General features: G+C 41.8%; 1 protein-coding gene across 1 annotated transcript in view; it reads left to right on the plus strand.

The window, feature by feature from the left end:
• The window catches only part of cacng2a (calcium channel, voltage-dependent, gamma subunit 2a), a 67,263-nt gene extending 47,236 nt beyond the window's left edge, over window positions 1-20,027 (plus strand). The window contains exons 3-4 of the mRNA XM_031318962.2: window positions 16,456-16,596; window positions 17,928-20,027. Coding sequence (XP_031174822.1) covers window positions 16,456-16,596; window positions 17,928-18,463 — 677 coding nt within the window. The 3' untranslated portion in view covers window positions 18,464-20,027. The remainder of the gene's footprint in view (window positions 1-16,455; window positions 16,597-17,927) is intronic.
• Window positions 20,028-20,941: the final 914 nt, after the last annotated feature.

Here is a 20,941-nt window from a genome sequence, read left to right on the forward strand (position 1 = left end):
ACACACACACCTGGTATTTCCATAATGAGGAGTTACACGGCGCCTCTGGGTGGCCAAAGACAGGGAAAAGCTGCCTCTGCTCTCACATGCAGGAGAGGGAGAGGGGGGGTTAGTTATGCAACAGAACTTTTTTGGACTGGCGAGCTCCCCGGTGAGGTCACTTCCGCCAGGCCCTTCACCTGAAGTGACATCACTGGGGAGTTTGCCAGTCCAAAATCGAGGGGACACACTGGTGATGTCATCAAAGAGCGTAGAGAGGAGGAGGGGGATATTTGGTGCTGAGCGGAAAACACACAAATCTGACTATATTCTGCTAAACATGCACCCCCGCTTCATCAAACACACACACTCTGATCTGCTGTCCTTATGCTGACACACACACACACACACACACACACACATATCTGTAGCTTCTCCTTGTTTGTGTGTCTGTTCCGTGTGCTCTCCAAATAGCAAGGCAGTTTGCACATCCACACAGGGTTATATAAGCCAGCTGAGGCACACTAAAGCGCCAGTGGGTTTTTAGATCATGCCGTGTTGGAGCTCACATCATCCACTGCTCTACTGGGCGCTAAGCAGCTGAGAGAGAAGAAAGAGGGGAAGAAAACGCCCAGTTATGCAAGCTACTAATGCTAAACTGAAAGACATCAATTCACTGTAATATAGAGAGGAGGATCATGTGAGGGGAGGAGGGGTGTGTGTGTGTGTGTGTGTGTGTGTGTGTGTGTGTGTGTGTGTGTGTGTGTGTGTGTGTGTCTGATTGCCATGGATGCATGCTGGTGCATACATCATCATTGTCGCCATTGTCAGTGGATCGAAAAATAATAGCAACAAAAAGAACTATTTCGGTAATCTAATAATCGTTCGTCATTTTTCTGGTTCCAGCTGCTTTTCTTTGATTTACGTGAGAATAACTGAAATATCTTAAGATTTTGGACTGCATTCATTCACCTTTTGCTTTAGAAAATTGTGGTGGTCATTTTTTGCAAGATTTTATAGACCAAACAATGAGTTGAGAAAATGACCCATACTATAAAGCAGATTTATTGATAGATAATAACTGTTAGTTGCTGCCCTAGGGCTGCAACTTCTGATTATTTTCATTATAGGCTATAAAGAATTGTTGAGTCTATAAAATGTCAAACAGCAGTTACAACTTCCCTGAGTCCAAGGTGTCATCTTCAAATGACTTGTTTTGTTCCAACAATAGTCTAAATGCCAAATATATTTTCTTAACAAATATATTAAACTATTTTTGAGAGGCAGGAACCAGAGAATATTTGGCATGTTTTCACTATTTTTGTTTTGCTTGAAAAATGACTGAGACGATTAATCGATTTTTCAGCTGTAAAATAAAAACTGTGTGCAGAACCTCTTCCATCATTTAACCGCTGGTTCATTTAATGCAACTTGTTGTTTAATGGTTTTTATTAATTAACATTTTCTGCTGCTTCAGACTGCATATTTGCTTGTTGTCAGATCACAAAGCGCTGCAGCCCACTGAAAAGAATCCCCCACTCTTGCAGTGTGTCCCACTTCCATACTATAAACATACTTTTAAGTATGCACTACATTCTGATGCAGTATTGGGGCCATTTTTACCCACTCAATTAACTTTCTTATGAACTTTCCCGGACGTTATTGCCCCGAGCCAGCGTTAATCCCTGCCTCTGGTGTTTGCAGGCGTTCATCTGAGAGTATTAGCTGACATTGGTGACAGAAGGGCAGGCCTGTCACAGCCTGTGTCACCCCGAGGCCTCGCGGCAGTCTGGACACTGGCCTGAACTGGCTGTGGTGCGCCCAATAAAATCAATGGGTCAGGGGCAGGACATGCACGGTCTTGTAGGGCAGAGCAAGGGGGCGGCAGCAACACTGGCTGGCCGACCACTGCAGAGTCTCTAGTAGCAGTTTGTATACGAGGGGTATGTTAACATCCAGCCCGCGCCCCATGTGTTTGCTTTATCAGGTTTATCCCTGTCAGTTGACAGTGGTGACATTGAGCATCCTGTTTCTCGCGCGGTATCCAAGGCAACAAATAAGGAATATATCGACTGATACATAAAAACACAGCACACAGACATGGGCCAATAAATTAAAAGCCAATCATTTTTTGTCCTGGTTGACCGAGTGAGTGCTAGCACTCTAACTTTATATCTTGTTAACGGGGAATCTAGAGAGACGGTGCAGCTTGTAAAACACAGAGGTGAGAGAGTGTGTGTCCTCATATTAAAGCAAGATTATAGAATATACAGTGTTCAACTGTCACTGGAGCATCATCAAAAGATGGCCGCACCATCTCAGATCAGTTTTTACATTTATTCATCAGATGTAACAGCCTGAAAATCCCCATCACTGTGAAAGAAAACAGCAAATGATATGCTTGTGTCCATTTTATTCTCCAAACATGAAGCAGTAGAGAGTCAGCTTTGACCGTTTGTGCAAAAATATAAAAATAAGAATAGTTTTAGTGTCGCATAAAGAAAAAACAACTGCCATACCCGTCTGTATGAAATACATCATGGAAATGTGCTTTGTGTGCATATTTCTAGGTCACAGATTTTGATTCACTCCTGGTTTGTCTGCACTGTAGCAGATTATTAGAATACTTTTGTGCCATTCAATCTCTAATTGTTGTTTTTAACCCTGTGTGGTTGAGTGTGTTGCTATAGGAGGATGATAACGATCCACTTAAAGGTACCCTCGTTTTTGAGCACTAGCACTAGTAGCACTATGGAGTAATGTTTTATGCGAGGGTCCCCGTTTTGTTTTGAGCTATTTCACAGATTGTTAGTTGCTGGCCTTAACACACCAACGAATGTACCAATATGCCAACAAAGCCAGTGAAGAAGAAGACTGTTGTAGACATGGATGTAAACGGTGCAGGATTTCAAATATATATATGGCTTTGCCAATGTTTCACGGGGAGATACATGCAGTGTGTTTTGATCAATGTAAACATGTACATGATGCATTGTTGTGTAGGTACCAACATTGGTTAGTATCTTTCACATAAGTGTATTATGAAAGGGGCGTTTCATACTCAGAAATTGCAATTCCCATGTAAATAAATGATTACTAAAATTAAATTATTTAATTTCACCATTCTGTCACTGGGAGGGTCTTAATATATTTTTTGAAAATTATTCAGTTTTTGTTTCTCAAACATTGATTCAATGGGACAAAAACTGTATGACTTCAGTTTTTTACAATGACATATCATTATCAGGGAATAGAAATGATCACAGTATTTATTTTGTCCACATCCAACCTTCATATTTTTTATTTCTGAGTCTAGTTTGATGTATGCTTTAAGAGCATGTTGAGCAGAACAATTGTGTTTATTAGTTTTCCATAATCGTTATACTGGTGTAACCAAAGTATAAAACCTGTGCTAATGTCACTCAGTGTGGCGTTCACTGACGTGTGATGTTGGCCACGCATGGCTCTGGCTGTCACGCAGAAGTTCCGGCGTGATCTGTGGGGACATCAGCAGAGGAGTGGAGGGTAATTACAGTAATTGAAGTGTGTTCTGTGGAGGGAACTTTAATTGTCTGGGCAAGCCTGTCATGTGAAGAGATTTCAGTGTAAGGGGAGCTCTCCAACCGTGTTCCACTGACCTGTCTCTGTGTGTGTGTGTGTGTGTGTGTGTGTGTGTGTGTGTGTGTGTGTGTGTGTGTGTGTGTGTGTGTGTGTGTGTGTGTCTGTCTGTCTGTCTGTGTCTGTGTGTGTGTGTGTGTGTGTGTGCGTGCGTTATCACGGAGCAGTACTCAGTGGGAGGACTACAGGGCTCTAATGGTGTAGCTCTGTGTATGTGCAGGGATCATCCCCTTACTTAAGTAAAAATACTAATACCACACTTTGAAAGTATTAAAAGTAAAAGTACTTATTGCGCAGTAAAACATTCCCTGTTAGTGTTTTACTCTGATGGATTAACATTACTGCTGCATTAATGTGTATGTTGCATTTTACTGCTGTAGATGTTTAAGGTTGTGCTAATTTATCTCCTTAATATGCTGTTGGGTGGTTTAATCTACAGCAGTGCATCATATTCTATAAGATCATCATATGTTTGTAGTGTGGCTGTCCTGTAAGAACCACGTATCTCTAAAAAGTCAACTGTTCATGGTGTCAGAACAGCCCTGTTTCCAGCTTTGTGACGATGCATTTTCCCGCTGATCCAAGAGGCTTTTTTAAAGACTTTATTTAGCTTAAAAAGTAGGAGAATTTTCTCAACATATAAAAGAACACTTCATCCTTCAGTTTATCACAAACATTCAACATCAACACGTCTGGAGAGCCGTGGTTTTCACTGGACAGGAAGGGGATGAAAAACAGTCATCTGAAAGGAACTAAAGCTGCCAGACAAATGGAGTGGAGTACAGTACAGTACAAAGTACAGCACAGTACAATATTTACCTCTGAGATTTGTGCAGTAGAAGTATAAAATTGAAACTTTCAAGTAAAGTAAAAGTCTGATTGGCACTTAAGTACAGTACTTGATTAAGTCTACTTAGTTACTTAAATGATTAACAGATTATCAAAAATAGTTTGAAAGATTCATTTTATGTTGAATGAAGTCGTTCCAGCTACATTTACACAGTTAAAATCCAATATTATCACCATAATGCACAGAGTTTTACTATATAAATCTGATCGGATTTTTTTAAACATATAAATGAGCGGGTATCCATTAGAAGTTATGGGAAATGGATAAAGGACATGACTAACAAAGAAACTGCCAGAACAAAATAATCAAGACAACATAAATGAGTGTAAATACAAACAATGAGACACAAAATTATTTGTTAATGAATTCCCAAAAGCGTCTTAAAAATGTCAAATCTGAACATCTTGGCTCTCACTCATGTTAAATGCCAGCGAGTGGGACTTTGCATTTCTTTTCTAATCAATTCAAAGTCAAATTGCATTCTGCCTGCGCGGTGTGTTGTCAGGACACATAAGCTTTTAGATGCAAGCTGAACACTGCGTAAGCATTCTCGCAAATTTTGAATTTAGCCACCAAAGCTAATTTCCTATGTTTATGCACACTGATTCACACATTTCAACGCACTCGGCAGCCTATCCCACGGTGTTTTGTGGATGTTTGATGCCAGGGTTGATAGGAGGGAAAGTTGGGAGGGGGGAGAGTTGGGGTCGAGGGGCAACAAGCCTCTTGGTCAGGACGAGGACGATGCAAGGGCTCAGTATTGAGGAAGAGGAGGATGAGGAGGTGTGGAGGGGATTAATAAGTGTTTGTAGTATTAAATCAATGTGCCTGGGAGCTGAGGCACCTGATTAGCATGACCCTGTCCTGCACATCAGCACATTCTGGGCTGGGGGAGGCTGATTAAGAGCCAATGCTAATTTCCTCTCAGCCCTGTCAATGAAAGAGAGAGGGAGAGAAAGTAAGAAAGACAGAGAGGGAAGGATGGAGGGTGCAGAGAGACGGCTTTGTAAATAGGATAGTGTCCATGTTTACTCACATGTACGGAACATTGTGTGTGTGTGTGGTGTCACTATTTGTGCACATGTACTAAGTTATGTTTATGGATGTCAGTGGAATATAAAAAGATGGGGCACAAGCTATAGTTTGCCAAAAATGGGTTCAAACATGACCTTGTATTTTCTTTCATTCTAATAGAAAGCAAAGATCCACAGAGCTCTGGAGGTGTCATGGACAAAAAAACTAAAATCCAGTGGACGATTATTATTATTTTATAATACGGCCTATGTCATTTATTCCATAAAAAAAATTCCACTAATTTACTCAAGTACTGTACTCAGTTTTAAGGTACTTGTATCTTACTTGAGTATTTCCATTATATGGTATTTCATACTTCGACTTCTCAGAGGAAAATATTGTACATTTTTCTTTTTCATTTCGACTTTAGTTACTTTGCAGATTTAGATTATGCAAAATATAATCAACTAAGATACCAGCTTGTTTATGAAGTAGTTAAAATGGCTCAACAATAAAGTGATGAAACATATAATGCATCAATAATCATAATCCAATAATAGTGCTTTCTGAAATGGGCCATTCTGCATTATGAGTACTTTACTTTTGGTACTTTCATTGATGCTTATAAAGTTTTTATTAAAGTTTTTGTAACAGTATCTCTACACTGTAGTATTGATAGTTGTACTTACAGTAAGTATAAGTAAAAAGATCAGTACTACTTCACCCATTGGTGGATTGACTCTTCTGCTCCCTTGTGCGTTTGTTTCCTGGTGTTCTGGGAAATTAAAGCAACAGCGTGAGTCTCGGTTGCAGTGCCTGATTTAAATATTCAGATTATTTACCATAATGTTACTCAGGTTGCATGCGTGAAGCCACAGTGGCGTTGAGGAGGACTAGCTGCTGCAGAAACCCAGCCACGCGGCCTGCATGGGTATTGAGTCTCATTAAGTTGTTTGTCAGCCAGCGCTGAAGAGTGCCAGCGCTCAGACACCAGCTTGAGCTGCAGCCGTGCCAGTCAATACAGTACACACAGCACCCTGTGTCTCTGGGAGCAGGTTGGCACGCATGCTGACAGGAAGACAGGTCCGGGCTGGGGGCGGGGCAAACCGGCTTCCGTTACTCAGCTCCTCCTACCCCGGTGCAGCCACCAACAAGGCCAGGCGGAGCGAGACACCGCCTGTGCTGTCATACTGTACAGAGCTGCAGAAAAAGACAAAATGCAGCCAGTGTTACTCAGTGTTTCACTTATTCACATTCTTGTCAATAGTTAGATGAAAAGATCGATACCACCATATCTGTACGGGAAATATGAATCGACTGCCAGCAGCATGTTAGCTTAGCTTAGCAGAAAGACTAGAAACCGGGGGAAACCGCTAGCCTGGCTCTGTCCAGAAGTTAACACAAATCCACCTACGAGCACCTCTAAAGCTCACTAATTAACACTTTATATATTGTTTGTTTAATTTGTAGGAAAATCAAAGTATATAAGTGAAAAAGTAACCTCATCACTGTATTGTATTGTGACATTCCTCGTTAGTTTACAGAGGATTTAATGTGCCTTTTCTCAAACTGATCAACAGACAGGTGATCCAAATAAATCACAAAATACTCTCCCCTTTAATAGGACACACCTAAATCATTACTGGTGAAGCCATAACTTTAAATTAATTTAGATTCTGACTTTCATTCTCCCATCCTCTCTTACTTCCTCAGGGGCAACTCCTCGCCTATTCCTACATGTGTATGTGAAGGATCGGGGAAACCAAATACTGACAATATTCAGTGTTCTTGCTCAATAAAATCAAAGTAAATGAGATTTCCTCCCATCTGGGTAAACTCGTGTGCCAGTTCTCATTTTGGCTACTGACAGGAAAACAGCCAGTGATAGTGGTGGTAAATAGAAAGTGCCAATCATCACAAGGCAAACAGTAGGAATAGAAATCAGTTAAGAGTTGGAGAAAAGATGCAATTTTGTTTTTCTTTGCCTTCAAAGATTCAGTCTCATTTGAGTTGAACTTTGATGCACCTTCCTGGTATTTATACTATAAATGTAAATGTAGCTAAACTATATTCTGTCAGTAAAAAGATGTGTGAAGTTAGATTTAACTGACTCTGCCTGTCAAGCTTTCCACTCTAGCGTGACACATATGCAGTAAATCCAACATAAGTTTCGCTGGAGCTGGAAATGAAGTGTCACGGCTGGTGTAAACGGGGCAGCAGAGAAAGGACCCAAATGCAGTCAATGCAGGCAGACTGATACAGTTCAGGGATATATTGTAAAAACTGGAGGTACATAAGCTTATAGATTAATGATGTAGGAGGGACGGAACCAGAAAGGTAAACAAATGCAGGTAGGCGGGAAATCCAAATTCCAAAAACATCAGGCAGAGGTTCAAAACCATCAGGTCACACACTTCAGGTTTCAGCGGCTAGATGGCAAAGACAAGAAGCGACAAAGCATCTTTGACGATCTGAGGCTAGTTAAATATGTGCAGGGCTGATGAGGAAAGTGGGAACAGGTGAGCAAGTGGGCGGGATCTGGGACTGGAGGGAAAGGGGTCACTGCAAGGCCGGAGGGAGTGGCTGGATGTGGGAGTGAGGAGTGTTTAGTGGTAGCATCTTAGCTCCCATACAGCGGATGTTCCAGTCCTAAATAGGTATTTTTCTAACGTAACCTGTAACCCCACAAAATAAGGTACTTAGTTGGCTAATAGCATCCCCCTTGCCTTTGGAAGTAACGCAAGCAGTTCTCAATTCTCATTGGCAACCCGCCATTGTGACAGGTAGATTGACAGTTTCACCCACCAATGGCACAATTCCCCACATTTGGCGCGTGGGCGGGTGTTAATTTCACTTTTGCTCATGTATTTTTTGATTTTGGAAGGGCTAAATAAAAGACACCACCTTCCAAACTCTTGAGATACCAAGTATCTCTATTATTTAAGCCCCATACACACATGTTTCAGTGCTTGACAGGCCTTGCTGTGTTACAGTTGCCAAGCTAAGATCGGACAATCGCAGTTCGGAAAAGGGGCTTAGCGAAGACCGATGATTCGCATTAGCTCTACATGTCGAAACACGGTGTAATATGTAACCAGCCGAGTGCAGAGCTGGTGTTCAGCCCCAGAAACACTCTTTAATTGGGTGTCACATGAATGTGGGTGTCATGGGGGGAAGAAACAGAAGATGCACCGCTCTCTGTGTTCGCGACCTCGACCCAAATCAAAACGCAGACCTTAGTGCTAATCACAGGGCTCCCTGGAGCATCCTTTCATGTGGGCCGAGGCGAGGGCTTCAGAAACACAAGACGCTGCGGAGGTCGCCACTGTCATTAGCTATTAGCACCGAGGTCAAAGCTTTCATTTGGATGGACAGTGTTTTAACACACAGGAGTGTTGCCACAACTCTTTCTCAGGACTGTAGCCGTCCCAGCAGCTCTAATATACTTATGTCATCCTGGCTGAGATAATGGGCGCTCACTTTTCTCTACATGCTGTCAAGTTGTAACATGTAGGCTACAGTTAATGAATATCCCCAAAGTTGTTGGACATTCTTCATTAGGAATAATCCCTTGAGATGTACCATCTTGTTTTCAAAAGATGCACCATAAATACAGTTCTAATGCATTTTACTTAAGGGCTTAACTTTATGAAGTATTTCTGCAGTGTTGTATTGGTACTTTACTTCAGGAAATTATCTGAATACTTACTAAAAACTAAAAGATATAGTTTGCCAAAAATGGGCCCAAATGTGACCTTGTTTTGTATTCTTTTACAATGATCAAACAAAAACAATATGTTTTTTTGTATTTATTAAGTTGCATACTAAGAGAAGCACAAATGCCCTGTGTTTATTAATGTATCACAGGCATAAAAAAATATGAAATTATAAATTTTTAGTTATTTTGTTCCAGGAAAATAGAAATCAAATTATCAAGTTAATGCAGGCTTCTTTTTATATTTGAGCGTTTAATTGGCGTTGTCATTCATTTAATTTAGCATTAAAGTTGTCATGAGCTGCTAAAACAAGTCAAATAAACCACAGAAAAAAATCACGTTTCATTGCAGGTGAAACACCTTCAATCTGTCAGAGGTGGCTGACATTATAAGCCAAAAGCTGATGTTTAATAAAAGGTCTACATCAGCTTGATATATCTACAAATCAATATATTTGTCTCTGTGCAGGGCTGTTAAACACAGAGTAGCATGGACCTGTTTCTGCACTAACCCATCCACAGCAGAGACTTCCCTGTCTATCTGTCAGCCTGTCAGTCTCTCTGCCTGCCTCCCCCCGGGATGCTGCTATGCTTAAACATCCCTCCAGGCAGGATCCAAAACTCTGACAGCTGCTCCTTAAAAGATGGGAAGTGAAGATGTGAAACCTCCTGAATGTGTTGAGGAAGGATTGATTTTAAATAGGTGGCCTCTCAGCCTCACTGCCTCGGGGCATAGTTATTGTCCCGTCTTTGTCCAACAATTCCAACCGTCGGCCCGGCAACAAGCAGCCTCGGACACCCGGCAGTCTGAGCTCTATATGTGCGCTACGAGCTATGGCTACGAGACACACTCAGTGTTGCATCCTGAAATGAAAAATCTGCAGCCAGGTAGAGCACAGTCAGACAAACCAAGGGGCAGCAAACCCGATCCCAGGGAAGGAACAGTGCATGCTGGGAGGTCACTGTGAAGGCCACTGCACTTTTTCAATTCAATTCAATTCAATGCAATTTGATTTATAGTATGAAATCATAACAAGAGTTATCTCAAGACACTTTACAGATAGAGTAGGTCTAGACCACACTCTATAATTTAGAAAGACCCAACAATTCCAGTAATTCCCCCAAGAGCAAGCATTTAGTGGCGAGGAAAAACTCCCTTTTAGGGAGAAATCTTGGACAGACCCAGGCTCTTGGTAGGCGGTGTCTGACGGTGCCGGTTGGGGGTGTGATGAACAGTGGAAATAATAGTCACAATAAAGATAATGGAAATAACTAGAAATAGTAGTTATAGTAGTTCATGGCGTAGCAGGGCACTGCAGGGCGTTACAGGGTGTAGCAGGGCGTAAATGTGCTGCTAAAACATGGATGTTAATACAGAGAATGCATCGGACCGGAGAAGCACTGCGGGCCAGCCGATCCTCGAAGCCATGCAAATGAGTTGGATCCTTTTGCCCCGGAAAGCTCCGACATCACAAGAACTCATCACTGCTTTCAAGATTTCTCAGAAGCTCTCCAAACCTGAGGCATTCGTTCTGCAGAGACCAGCTGCCACACCGAGTTCTTATCTTTGGATTTCACAAGTTTTTTTGAGAAGGGTTCAAATAATATGGGCTTTATAAGGTGGATGCTGCTATATGATCTTCATATAATTTCATATTGTTAATAGTCTGCAGTAGTATTTTTATATATTGTGCTTTTTTAAGGGTGACCACCTTTTACTGCTCAGTGTTTCCACAGATAGCTCATTGGGAGGAAAATAAGTGTTTAGACTAACATGGGACACTATTGACAGTTATTTAGTGTTAACCGTTTATGGCAGTATGATCCAGCATCTAAACAATTAGTTCACAAAAAACGAATACATAATACATGCAATAATAATACTAATTTCTTGCAGGTTTGGCAGTTTTAGTTTTTTGCATGTTTGACTTAAAGGGACATTCTGGTATTTTTCCACCAGGGTCTTATTCTCATATTTGTGGCCGTCATGTAATGGATCATATTTACACAAAGTAGGCTACAGCATGAGGCTGTGTAACATTGTGAAAGCTTAGCAACAACTTTAGGAACTAAAACAGACTGTTAATTTGGACCAAAATGGACTAAATTAAACATGTTGCCAATACTATTTTTGGGCTAAATTATGACCACAATGAGATCAGATTTAGTGAATAAAACTATGCCTGTGAAGGTCAGCAACTTGGTGAAATAAAAAGGCAAAATCCCCTCATTGTAATCAGGTCTACGTCAAACAGCTGGAATGACACATGATCAGGTGTTAAAGTTTAAACAGTTTAAACCATTTTGTCTCTGCATTTGACTGCAACAGAACCTCTCTGAGGTTTCTTAAACTTTGGTGTCACCTTGAGATCAGCCCCTCTGTCAACAATCAATACATTTAGTCAGGCCCTCTATTTCTCTTTTGTCTCTGCAAATGAAGCTGATGGATGAAAAAGAACCCCTGTGCCTTCTCCCAGGTAATGTGCTGTGAACAACCATGTCAATATCTTCAGGGTTGATGGGATGGAGGCACAGACGTGGGGGGGGTTAGGAAGAGTGATGCATTTAGAGAGGGACACAGGAGCAGGGTCAACTCTCAGGACAACTTAATATTTAATTAACTAACCTCACCGGTAACACTAAACCCCACAATCCCCTCTGGTCGCGCATGGAGACATGTGAGAGGTGGGGGACAGGGTTAGGACGAAACAACGCTTTGTATTTCAAATCGTCTCGTGCTTTGACTGAGTGTGAATTAAGAGAGATGGAGAGAGAAAAAAAGAGTGAAAGAAAAGATTTGCTGGGTGGCAAAGACGGCAAGATGACTGTGTGCAGCAGACAGCGACAGACAGATGACAGAAAGATGGAGGACGGAGAATAACGGCATTAAAGTCTTCTTCATCACATAGATTGCAGCTCAGACGCCGGGGCTGTTTCCGTCAAGGTTGAAGAAAGTCATAAGCACATCATGATGCTGAATGATGACATGATGAGCACAGGTGGGACAGGGAGCAGACACATTAAGGTGTCGGGTCAAAAACACATTCATAAAGGTGCTCGCTAGTGATACAAAACGTTCTTCAGCTTCCATCCCATTATGATAAAACAGATGGATCAGTCCGCCATTATTGTTGAGTCAAGTTTAAAGGTTTTATACACAAAAACACACAAATGTGAAGATAGAATAATTAATTTATATAATAATTATTACACTATTACAAGTCATTTAAATAGTAATACTAAATAAAAAGTATGGAGGACCACAAGCGTCATGGGAATAGTTATAAAGCATTCAATTAATTGATATCTAATCGGACAATCAAATCAGGAATTGATGATAAATGAATATCAAACAATCCATTTTTTCTAGGTTATTATAGCCCACATTACAAAATCGTTGGACAGAATGATCATATGGATTATTTATTTCTAATGACCCAGCGTTTGGGATGAAAATGTATTGTTTCAATGTATCCGTTTGTGTCCACTAAATGTTTATCATGTTTATCTCTCCATTAGATTTTGTTATTTCTTGTGCACGATATTCCAAGTGAAAGGTTTTGACCTGATGGTGGCAAAGGCGGAAAGGTCACGAAATCATTAGTATTCTGCCTCAGGGAGGGAGCGCAAAGAACCGTATGAAATTTCACGCCAATGTGGTCAGTAGTTGGACCAAATGTTGGACAAATAGATTGATGTCACCAGCCTCTAGACCATTTCACATCATGCCCAAAAATGAATATATAGTCTGTATTCTTAATGGGTGCAATTTTCACACATCAACCTGAATATACAGAAACCTGTGAACTCCTCACGCTTCCTTCTGTACAGTAAGTATGAGAAGAATCTCTGTAGCTGTCATGTATGTCTATATTTCTTTCCCTGCTGCCTTATTGCTATAAATGCCTCTGAACCAGCATTTAGATCATCATGGGACACCAAAATCTTTACCAAACAACACATGATGAATTTTTTCAATTCAATTCAATTTGAAGAAGTCACATAAGAAGCTAATCGTGGTCCAATATGCAATTTAGAGTGTGATGTTGGAACTTAAGGGACATTACAGTCAAGTTGGAAAGTGTTTTTAAATGTCTTACACTAGTGATGGGCGAAAATGAACAAACAAATCTTTTTGGAACGACTCTTTTTGTGTGTATGTGTATGTACCAGGTCAGCCTGTCGAACGTACCTAATGCTTATGAGTCGCACTCATTCTGCCCACGCACTCGCTGTTATCGTAGGGTACTGCTCACGCTGCCTGCCACAGTGGTGCAGTCACCGTCTCGCAGGGCTGGACTGGCCATCTGGCATACCGGGCATTTTCCCGGTGGGCCGAGGCACTTTTGGGCTGAATCGCCAATATAATAAGCCTTTTTTATTTTTATTTATTTATTTATTTATTTCGGCCGCACCAGCCCATAAAGAACTGACAGCGGCCCATTAGTTAATTTTCTTTATCGGCACTGGCCCGGCCCAATCAAATCCAGGAACCCCCTTCCCCACTCCCGGCCCTGAGACATGAGCTGTAATAGTTATGCTTATGCCGGAAGTTTAGCATCCACGTTAAAATGGACAAACAACCACCAAAGCGCAAGGGAGGTGCAGAGAAATTACAGGAGAAAAAGATTAAGAATCTACAGGCGGATGCCTCAAAATGTGCCAAAATTCCGGACATGTTTGGGGCTGTAATAGCTGCTTCAACATCAGCATTACCTGAAGTAGAGGAAGGAGGAGAGGTGGCTGGCTATACAGAGAAGCAGAAACAACATTATGACAGGGAAGAAGCCGAGGAGGAGAGTGACCATGTCAGGGCCATGGGAGTGAGTGAGGAAAAGATGGAAGAGACAGTAGTTGACAACGTGGTAAGGAGTATGCAAATGAACAGGGACTCTCAGGAAGGGACGGAGGCTGTGTGTGTGTGTGTGTGTGTGTGTGTGTGTGTGTGTGTGTGTGTGTGTGTGTGTGTGTGTGTGTGTGTGTGTGTGTGTGTGTGTGTGTGTGTGTGTTATGTGCGCCTCACGTCATAACGACAACAAGCAGTTTGGCTGTAACATTAATGTGGCTGTCAGGTAACCTAACTGCTTAAGCTTACATTGAAAATGCTAGCGGTTGGCCTGTTGGGTAGCTGAAAAGTCTGTGTGATCTATAAAATCAGTGTTGATACAAGCATCAGTGTTCCTTGAATTGCTTAATTAGCTAATGTTATTCAGTAGCATTGCAAAGCCAAAGTGTTCTTTTCCAGGGCATATACTGCTCTCAGCTTTATTGCTGCTTTTTGGAAGGGTTATGGTTATGGTTATTGTATTTAGCAGATCAACAGTTAAGTCTTGAGACCCCTCTTGAAGGATCCAAAACTATCACATGAACGCAGAACACCAGGCAACTCATATAGAATGCACGCATATTTTAAGAGGACTGTCTCCAGGGAATGTGTCTGACCAATCACGATTTTTTGTCCCAATCCAGCCCTGCCGTCTCGATGCAGTCAAATCATATTTCTGTAACATCGTACTGATCTTACATAGCCTACCTACATTCAAATGGGATGCTGAATCAATGTATTAAAATGTTATCTTATGTAAAGTTGTACATGATGACTGGTAATGCATTGAAGAGTGTCACAGAGAAACTGCCATATTTAAGACGGCACATTTTGCAATTACTATCAAATTTCAAAAGGTTTGATTTACATTCAACTCAAAGGAACCGATATTGTAAAAAGAATCGGTTTCTCCCATCACTGTAAAACACGTCTCAACTTAATATTTTAACCAAAATCATTTTTTCATTTCATTTTCATATTTCACATTACAACATGGCTGGAGCAGGTTGTATTTAAAGGGGATATTATAGGAGACAAAAAATGTTTACGTGCACACAAAAACACACACACACACACACACACACACACACACACACACACAATAATTGTGTGAATAACATCTTCATGTTTGGATGCATGCAGCACAATAGCACATACAGTATGAAGCAGCACACAGAGCCTTACCAGGCACTGGTCTCGCTGTGGTTGCTGTTGAGAGCCCAGTGGAGGGTAAGCGATGAGCCAGCCATGGCCACCGCTTGGCGCTCTCTTCCACTGCAGCTGTTGACTGCTGCCTATCAGCCCGCCTGTGGGCTAAGGGTAGCTTGCCTACCGAGCCGGGTGCAACAAAGCCTTAGGGTATTGTGGGGGGGGGGGTAGAGGATAAGTAGAGGATAAGTGAATCCCTGTTAGAGAGAAGGGGTGGGGGTGGGGGTGGGCAATGAATGGCAGCAGGTAGGCAGGCAGATGGGCCGTCAGGAGCCTCGGCGGGTCCCTGTGGAGGTGCAGGCGGCCGAGTTCAGCACAGAGCCACCCAGCCCGGCGTCAGCACTTTGGGGAGAAGTTGGGAAAGTGCTGAGGCGGCAGCCACGTGGGGAGATGAGGTGAAGTGGTGAAAATTTAACCAGCCTGATGAAAGTTTAAGTGTGCATGTTAAACAGGAGAGAGGGGGGAGAGATGGAGGGGAGGTAGAGTATGAAAGGATGGCTGGAGGTGACTGACACAAATGGACAAGTTGGGGGAGACTTACTCATTGTTTCCCAACAACTGTCTGCTTCTTGAACTCAAATATGACTCTAATTTTACCTGACACCTGAGGGCGCAGCTCTTTTCTGACCCTGGCTTGACCTCAAAAGTAACATCATATACTGTACCTCTTCCCCTTTTTGCTTCTTGATAATTAGCTGCAAGGACGCTGTTTTGCTTCAAGAACCCGGGCTGCATCCCTCCGCTCCGCAATCCCGGCTCATATACAGTACATGCCAGAGCCCTGTAGCACTTCTGTTGACTGCCATTCACACAATGCTACATAAAGCAGCCAGTTAGCTCTGTGGTCTGCAGAGAAGTCTGCATAGAGAGAGAGAGAGAGAGAGAGGGGGAGAGAGAGAGAGGGGGAGAGGGAGAGTCAAGCAGTGTGATTACATAAGGTTGGGTAACAGGCTCACTGTGGGGATACACACTCACTAGACAGTGTTGATGGAGTCTTTCACAGGCCTGATGGGGTGTTGATTAGGATGTGCTCACACACAAGGAGCAGATGCTGAAATGGATTCTAATGTGCGTTTCTCTCTTTGTTTCTTTACACTCATCGTTTCTTTCATCCCTGCACTACCCGCTGCCATTTCCCCTCTTTCGTTGTTCCCCTGTTGCTGTTCTTCTCATCACCAAAATGACATCCCATTCTCCCATCGCACTCCTTCCACCCTTTTTTTTCTGCCCTCCGCTGATTTGCAGGTGCGGTGCGAGCCTCCAGCATCTTCCCCATCCTCAGTGTCATCCTGCTCTTCATGGGAGGCCTGTGTATAGCTGCCAGTGAGTTCTACAAGTCACGCCACAACATCATCCTCAGCGCAGGAATCTTCTTTGTGTCTGCAGGTGAGGCGAACCACCTCTTGAAAGCGATTCTTGTGTCTTTGAATTTGACCAGTTTTATTGAACAATGCCTGGTCGGTAGTGCCTTGGTAGCCAAGTGGTTACAGTGTGTCCCCCATAACCGCAATGTTGCTGGTTTGATTCCAGCTGTTGCTGCAGTTGCTTCTAGTCCCTTTCTCTCTCCCCCAGTTTCCTGTCTGCCTCTTCACTGTCAAACTATGTAATAAAGGGGAAAAATGACAAATACATAATCTTAAAAAAGTACTTTTTTAACTTCCATGACTGCTTCCAGCAGTGGCTTTACAATAAAAGCCTTTCGTTGGTTCTAGAATAGCAGCTTACAAAATGACCACCAAAATGTATGAGCCAGTCATTTCAGATGAATTTCAGGTTTCATGTTATTAAATTATTTTCCAACCTCACCATCATGTTACATTTCCACTAAATATACAGCCAGCAACTGGTCAGCATGGCTCTGTCCAAAGTAAGAATAATCCGCCTACCGTCACCTCTAAAGCTGACTAGTTAACACGTTATATATTGTTTGTTTGTTTAATCCAAATAACAAACAAAGTTAGAGGTTTTAATAGGCGGATCTTGTACCCCTTGGTGGTCTGCTGGATGTAGCAGTAATATTTACCATACAGACATGCAAGTCGAATCAATCCTCTCATCCAACTACAATGTCAAACTATTCCTTCATAAAGTTGTCATTACTCACTTCTTTTGTGATTAACATTATATCACAACAATAAATTAAAAAGGCCATGCACCGGTCGTCTCTTGTACTGCAGCGACAAGTCACTTCTTCTATTCTTCCTTATCTTGTCCTCTTTTCTTTTCTCTTGATCTTGTTGCTGGGCTAAAGTCATCCATTGGGACTCATCTCTAAAAATACGGTGTCCCTGACACACTTTCCCTACGATCCATCTTCCTAGATCAAACATTTCGCCATGTGTGACTTAACCAACAAGTCAAATTATATATACTGTATGTGGATGTATGATGGGATGTAATGATTATGTTATATACTGTCCCAAATGATCTGCATCAAGAACGGAAGCCGCCTTTTTTCTCGCTGCAAGGGCAAAGATTAGGAGTCTCAGATCAGTCATGTTGGATGGAGAGTTGGACAGGATTAGTACACTGTGTACAGTGCATGAATCAGAACATATTTGGTATGATACTGCATTAAGTTAAGCATACACTAAGAATAACTCAGCCTATGAGCTCATCCTGACTGATACTTTGTGTCTTGTTTTCTTTGTCCTTTTCCCCACGAACCCATTACCCATAACCCATCCCTCGCCATCCTGCACCACCCAACCCTTCAGGCCTGAGCAACATCATCGGGATCATTGTGTACATATCAGCCAACGCGGGGGACCCTTCGAAAAGCGACTCGAAGAAGAACAGCTACTCTTACGGCTGGTCCTTCTACTTTGGTGCCCTCTCCTTCATCATGGCTGAGATGGTGGGCGTTTTGGCTGTGCACATGTTCATCGACCGCCATCGACAGCTCCGAATAGGGGCGCGCGCAGCCGACTACCTCCAAGGCTCGGCCATAACACGAATCCCCAGCTATCGCTACCGATACAGACGTCGCTCGCGCTCCTCCTCCCGCTCAACAGACCCGTCCCACTCCCGTGACACCTCGCCGGTGGGCCTCAAGGGCTTCAGCGCGCTGCCATCCACGGAGATCTCCATGTACACGCTGCCCCGGGACACCCTCAAGTCCTCTGGCACGCCCACCGCCACCTACAACTCTGAGAGGGACCACGGCTTCCTGCAAGTCCACAACTGCATCCAGAAGGACCTGAAAGACTCGAGCCAGACCAACACAGCCAATCGCCGCACTACGCCAGTATGAGGGATTCGACACAGGCCAGGGCAGCCCGGCGGAGACCAGGAGACACGGGAACCCCTGTGGGCGCAGTACGTCCCAGGAGAAGATGGATTTCCATGTTTATAGACATTTGTTCTTTTTGTTCAGCTGCATGACTTTTCCATTACCATTGTTGAGAGAGTTTCAACAAGTCTGCTGTGTTCCTGGATTGAATAGCAGAACAGTGAGAATGGGTCAGGGTGTCCTGAGAGAGTGAGATCTGTCATTTTTTGAGCAGGGTTTGTTTATGAGGTCTGGGGCACTGAAAGGCAGGGTGGGAGAGTCTGGGCATTTATGAGATATAGATTTCATGATTTCATAGCCCTTTGGTTTGACAGTTTTGCCCCGCAATTTTGGTTGGAGCAACAGGTCAAGCTCCCCCTCAGCAGGCCCACCACTCAGATTCACACCTCTTTTATTTATAGACTCATTCTTTTTGCATTAAAACTGTGAATTGTTACAGTTTGGGATTCAGTAAGAATTAGCCCAATCTGTAATCTCTAACAAAGGTACTATATATATATATATATATGTGTGTATATGTATATATATATATATATATATATATATATATATATATATATATATATATATATATATATATATTACTTTTATAAATAAATTATTACGTTAATAATCAAGAGTTACAGACTTTACCGAAGCAAAAAAGAAGAAAAACCAAGTTAACTAAACCAAGTGCTGTTGGTATGAGAAAAGACTCTTTTAGTATCTGTTCGTTTGAAGGGTGAGAACAAGAGAAGGTGCTTTAGGTGGCAGCAGTACACAGCGACTGACGCCACCAAAAGCAGATGCAGACAGTCAACAGTAGAATAATATCTATTCTTTTAACAGAACCTTCTCGTCTTTTTCTCAGTCCCTGTTCGCTTTCTTTTCTGGGGGGTCGTAACGGGAGAGTTGAACCCCTTAACAGAAAGAGCCAACAAAAGGGGTCAAAGTTCACAAAGACTCCAAACACGACTTCTACAAAATAAAAAGGAAGGAGCAGAGGGGAAGGAAAAGAAGAGGACGCCAAACACAAAAATAAAAACAAGTTAAATATGAAATAGTACAAGAGAAGCTAAGTGACTCACAATTTCAGAAATTAAATGCATGCTATAAAATTACAGCAAATCTGCTCTTGAGAAACTTAAGTTTTAAAGGTTAATAATTATAAGGGGGGAAAAAAGCAAAGACGCTAAAGTTTAACGTATTAATGTTTTCATGTGTATTTTTCTTATGTTTTCTTTTTTATTTATTTAGTATATTTTATCTTATTGCTTTTGTGAGACAAACCAAACAATCTACATTGAACAAAACTGCTTTTTTAAATGGTTTGGTTGATTTCTTTATAAATATATAAATATATGTATGTATGTATTTTATTTTTAAAAACTCACACAGCCTTAGTCATTTCTTTGTTTCTTTTGATTTTTAATGTGTTGTTCAAATTGAAAATGAAATCTTTAAAAGGTGCCAAAACCGAATGATCCTATACTTGGATGCATCAAGTCCTGATGAATAAAATACGAACCCTAGGGGGAACAAATCACCATGTTTCCTGCGTGTCTCTAACACTTTACCTTATAACACCTTCTTGTTATCAGTACTAACACTTGTCTGTCTGTCACATCATCATATCTGCAATGTTGTTTCCATTTCACAGACAGCAAAAAAAACTAAATTGGGCTTGAAAGTATACTTTTTGTCTGTAGCTGTAGAATAGAGTGCCCTTAAAATGAAGCAATGTCCATCACAGGTTATGAACACGTTTTAGTCTCAGATTGTTTCATTTGAAGGATTTTAAGAGGCCCGAAAAAGATGAGCAAATCCAGTGTCTCATCAGAAGAAATAAACTGAATTTTGACAAATTAATCTGAACTCAATGTTCACTTACTTGCTTTTTAAGAGCTTTCATCTTTTTTTGTTTTGTCCTTCAACTGTATTGTCTTTCAACTGTTTTGTGATCCAAGTTTCACACCTACTGTAGATCAAGTGATGACAACTCCTCCACACACACAACTAACTCCATTTGCTGATGAAGACCATGAGATGCGGTTAATAGCTCTGGAAAAATCAAGTAAGTTGATGTTGAGTTAAGAGTGTAATGTCTGTTCCCGAGGTCAGGCATGAACTTTGGCCCTCAAAATATAATTTTGTGTGTGTGTGTGTGTGTGTGTGTGTGTGTGTGTGTAATAAAAATACGTTTTTTTATTCTTATCCCTTGGGACCATAAAAGACATATGGGATAGTATGTGTGTGGACTTGTATTAATCATGTTGTGGGGACAAAAATGAGTTCATATAGTCACATTGTTGGGAGTTGCCTCTTTAGTTAAGGTTAAGACTTTTTAGGGTTACTATCCACAACTTTTGCTAATGAAAAACCAAAAAAGTCGAGTAAAGTCTAGTTGAGCCGTACTATGCAGTGGAAAAGTTTCAGACTTTAAGGGCAAGAACATTTTTG

This window comes from Sander lucioperca, chromosome 21 (assembly GCF_008315115.2).
Source record: "Sander lucioperca isolate FBNREF2018 chromosome 21, SLUC_FBN_1.2, whole genome shotgun sequence".
Taxonomy (NCBI): Eukaryota; Metazoa; Chordata; class Actinopteri; order Perciformes; family Percidae; genus Sander; species Sander lucioperca.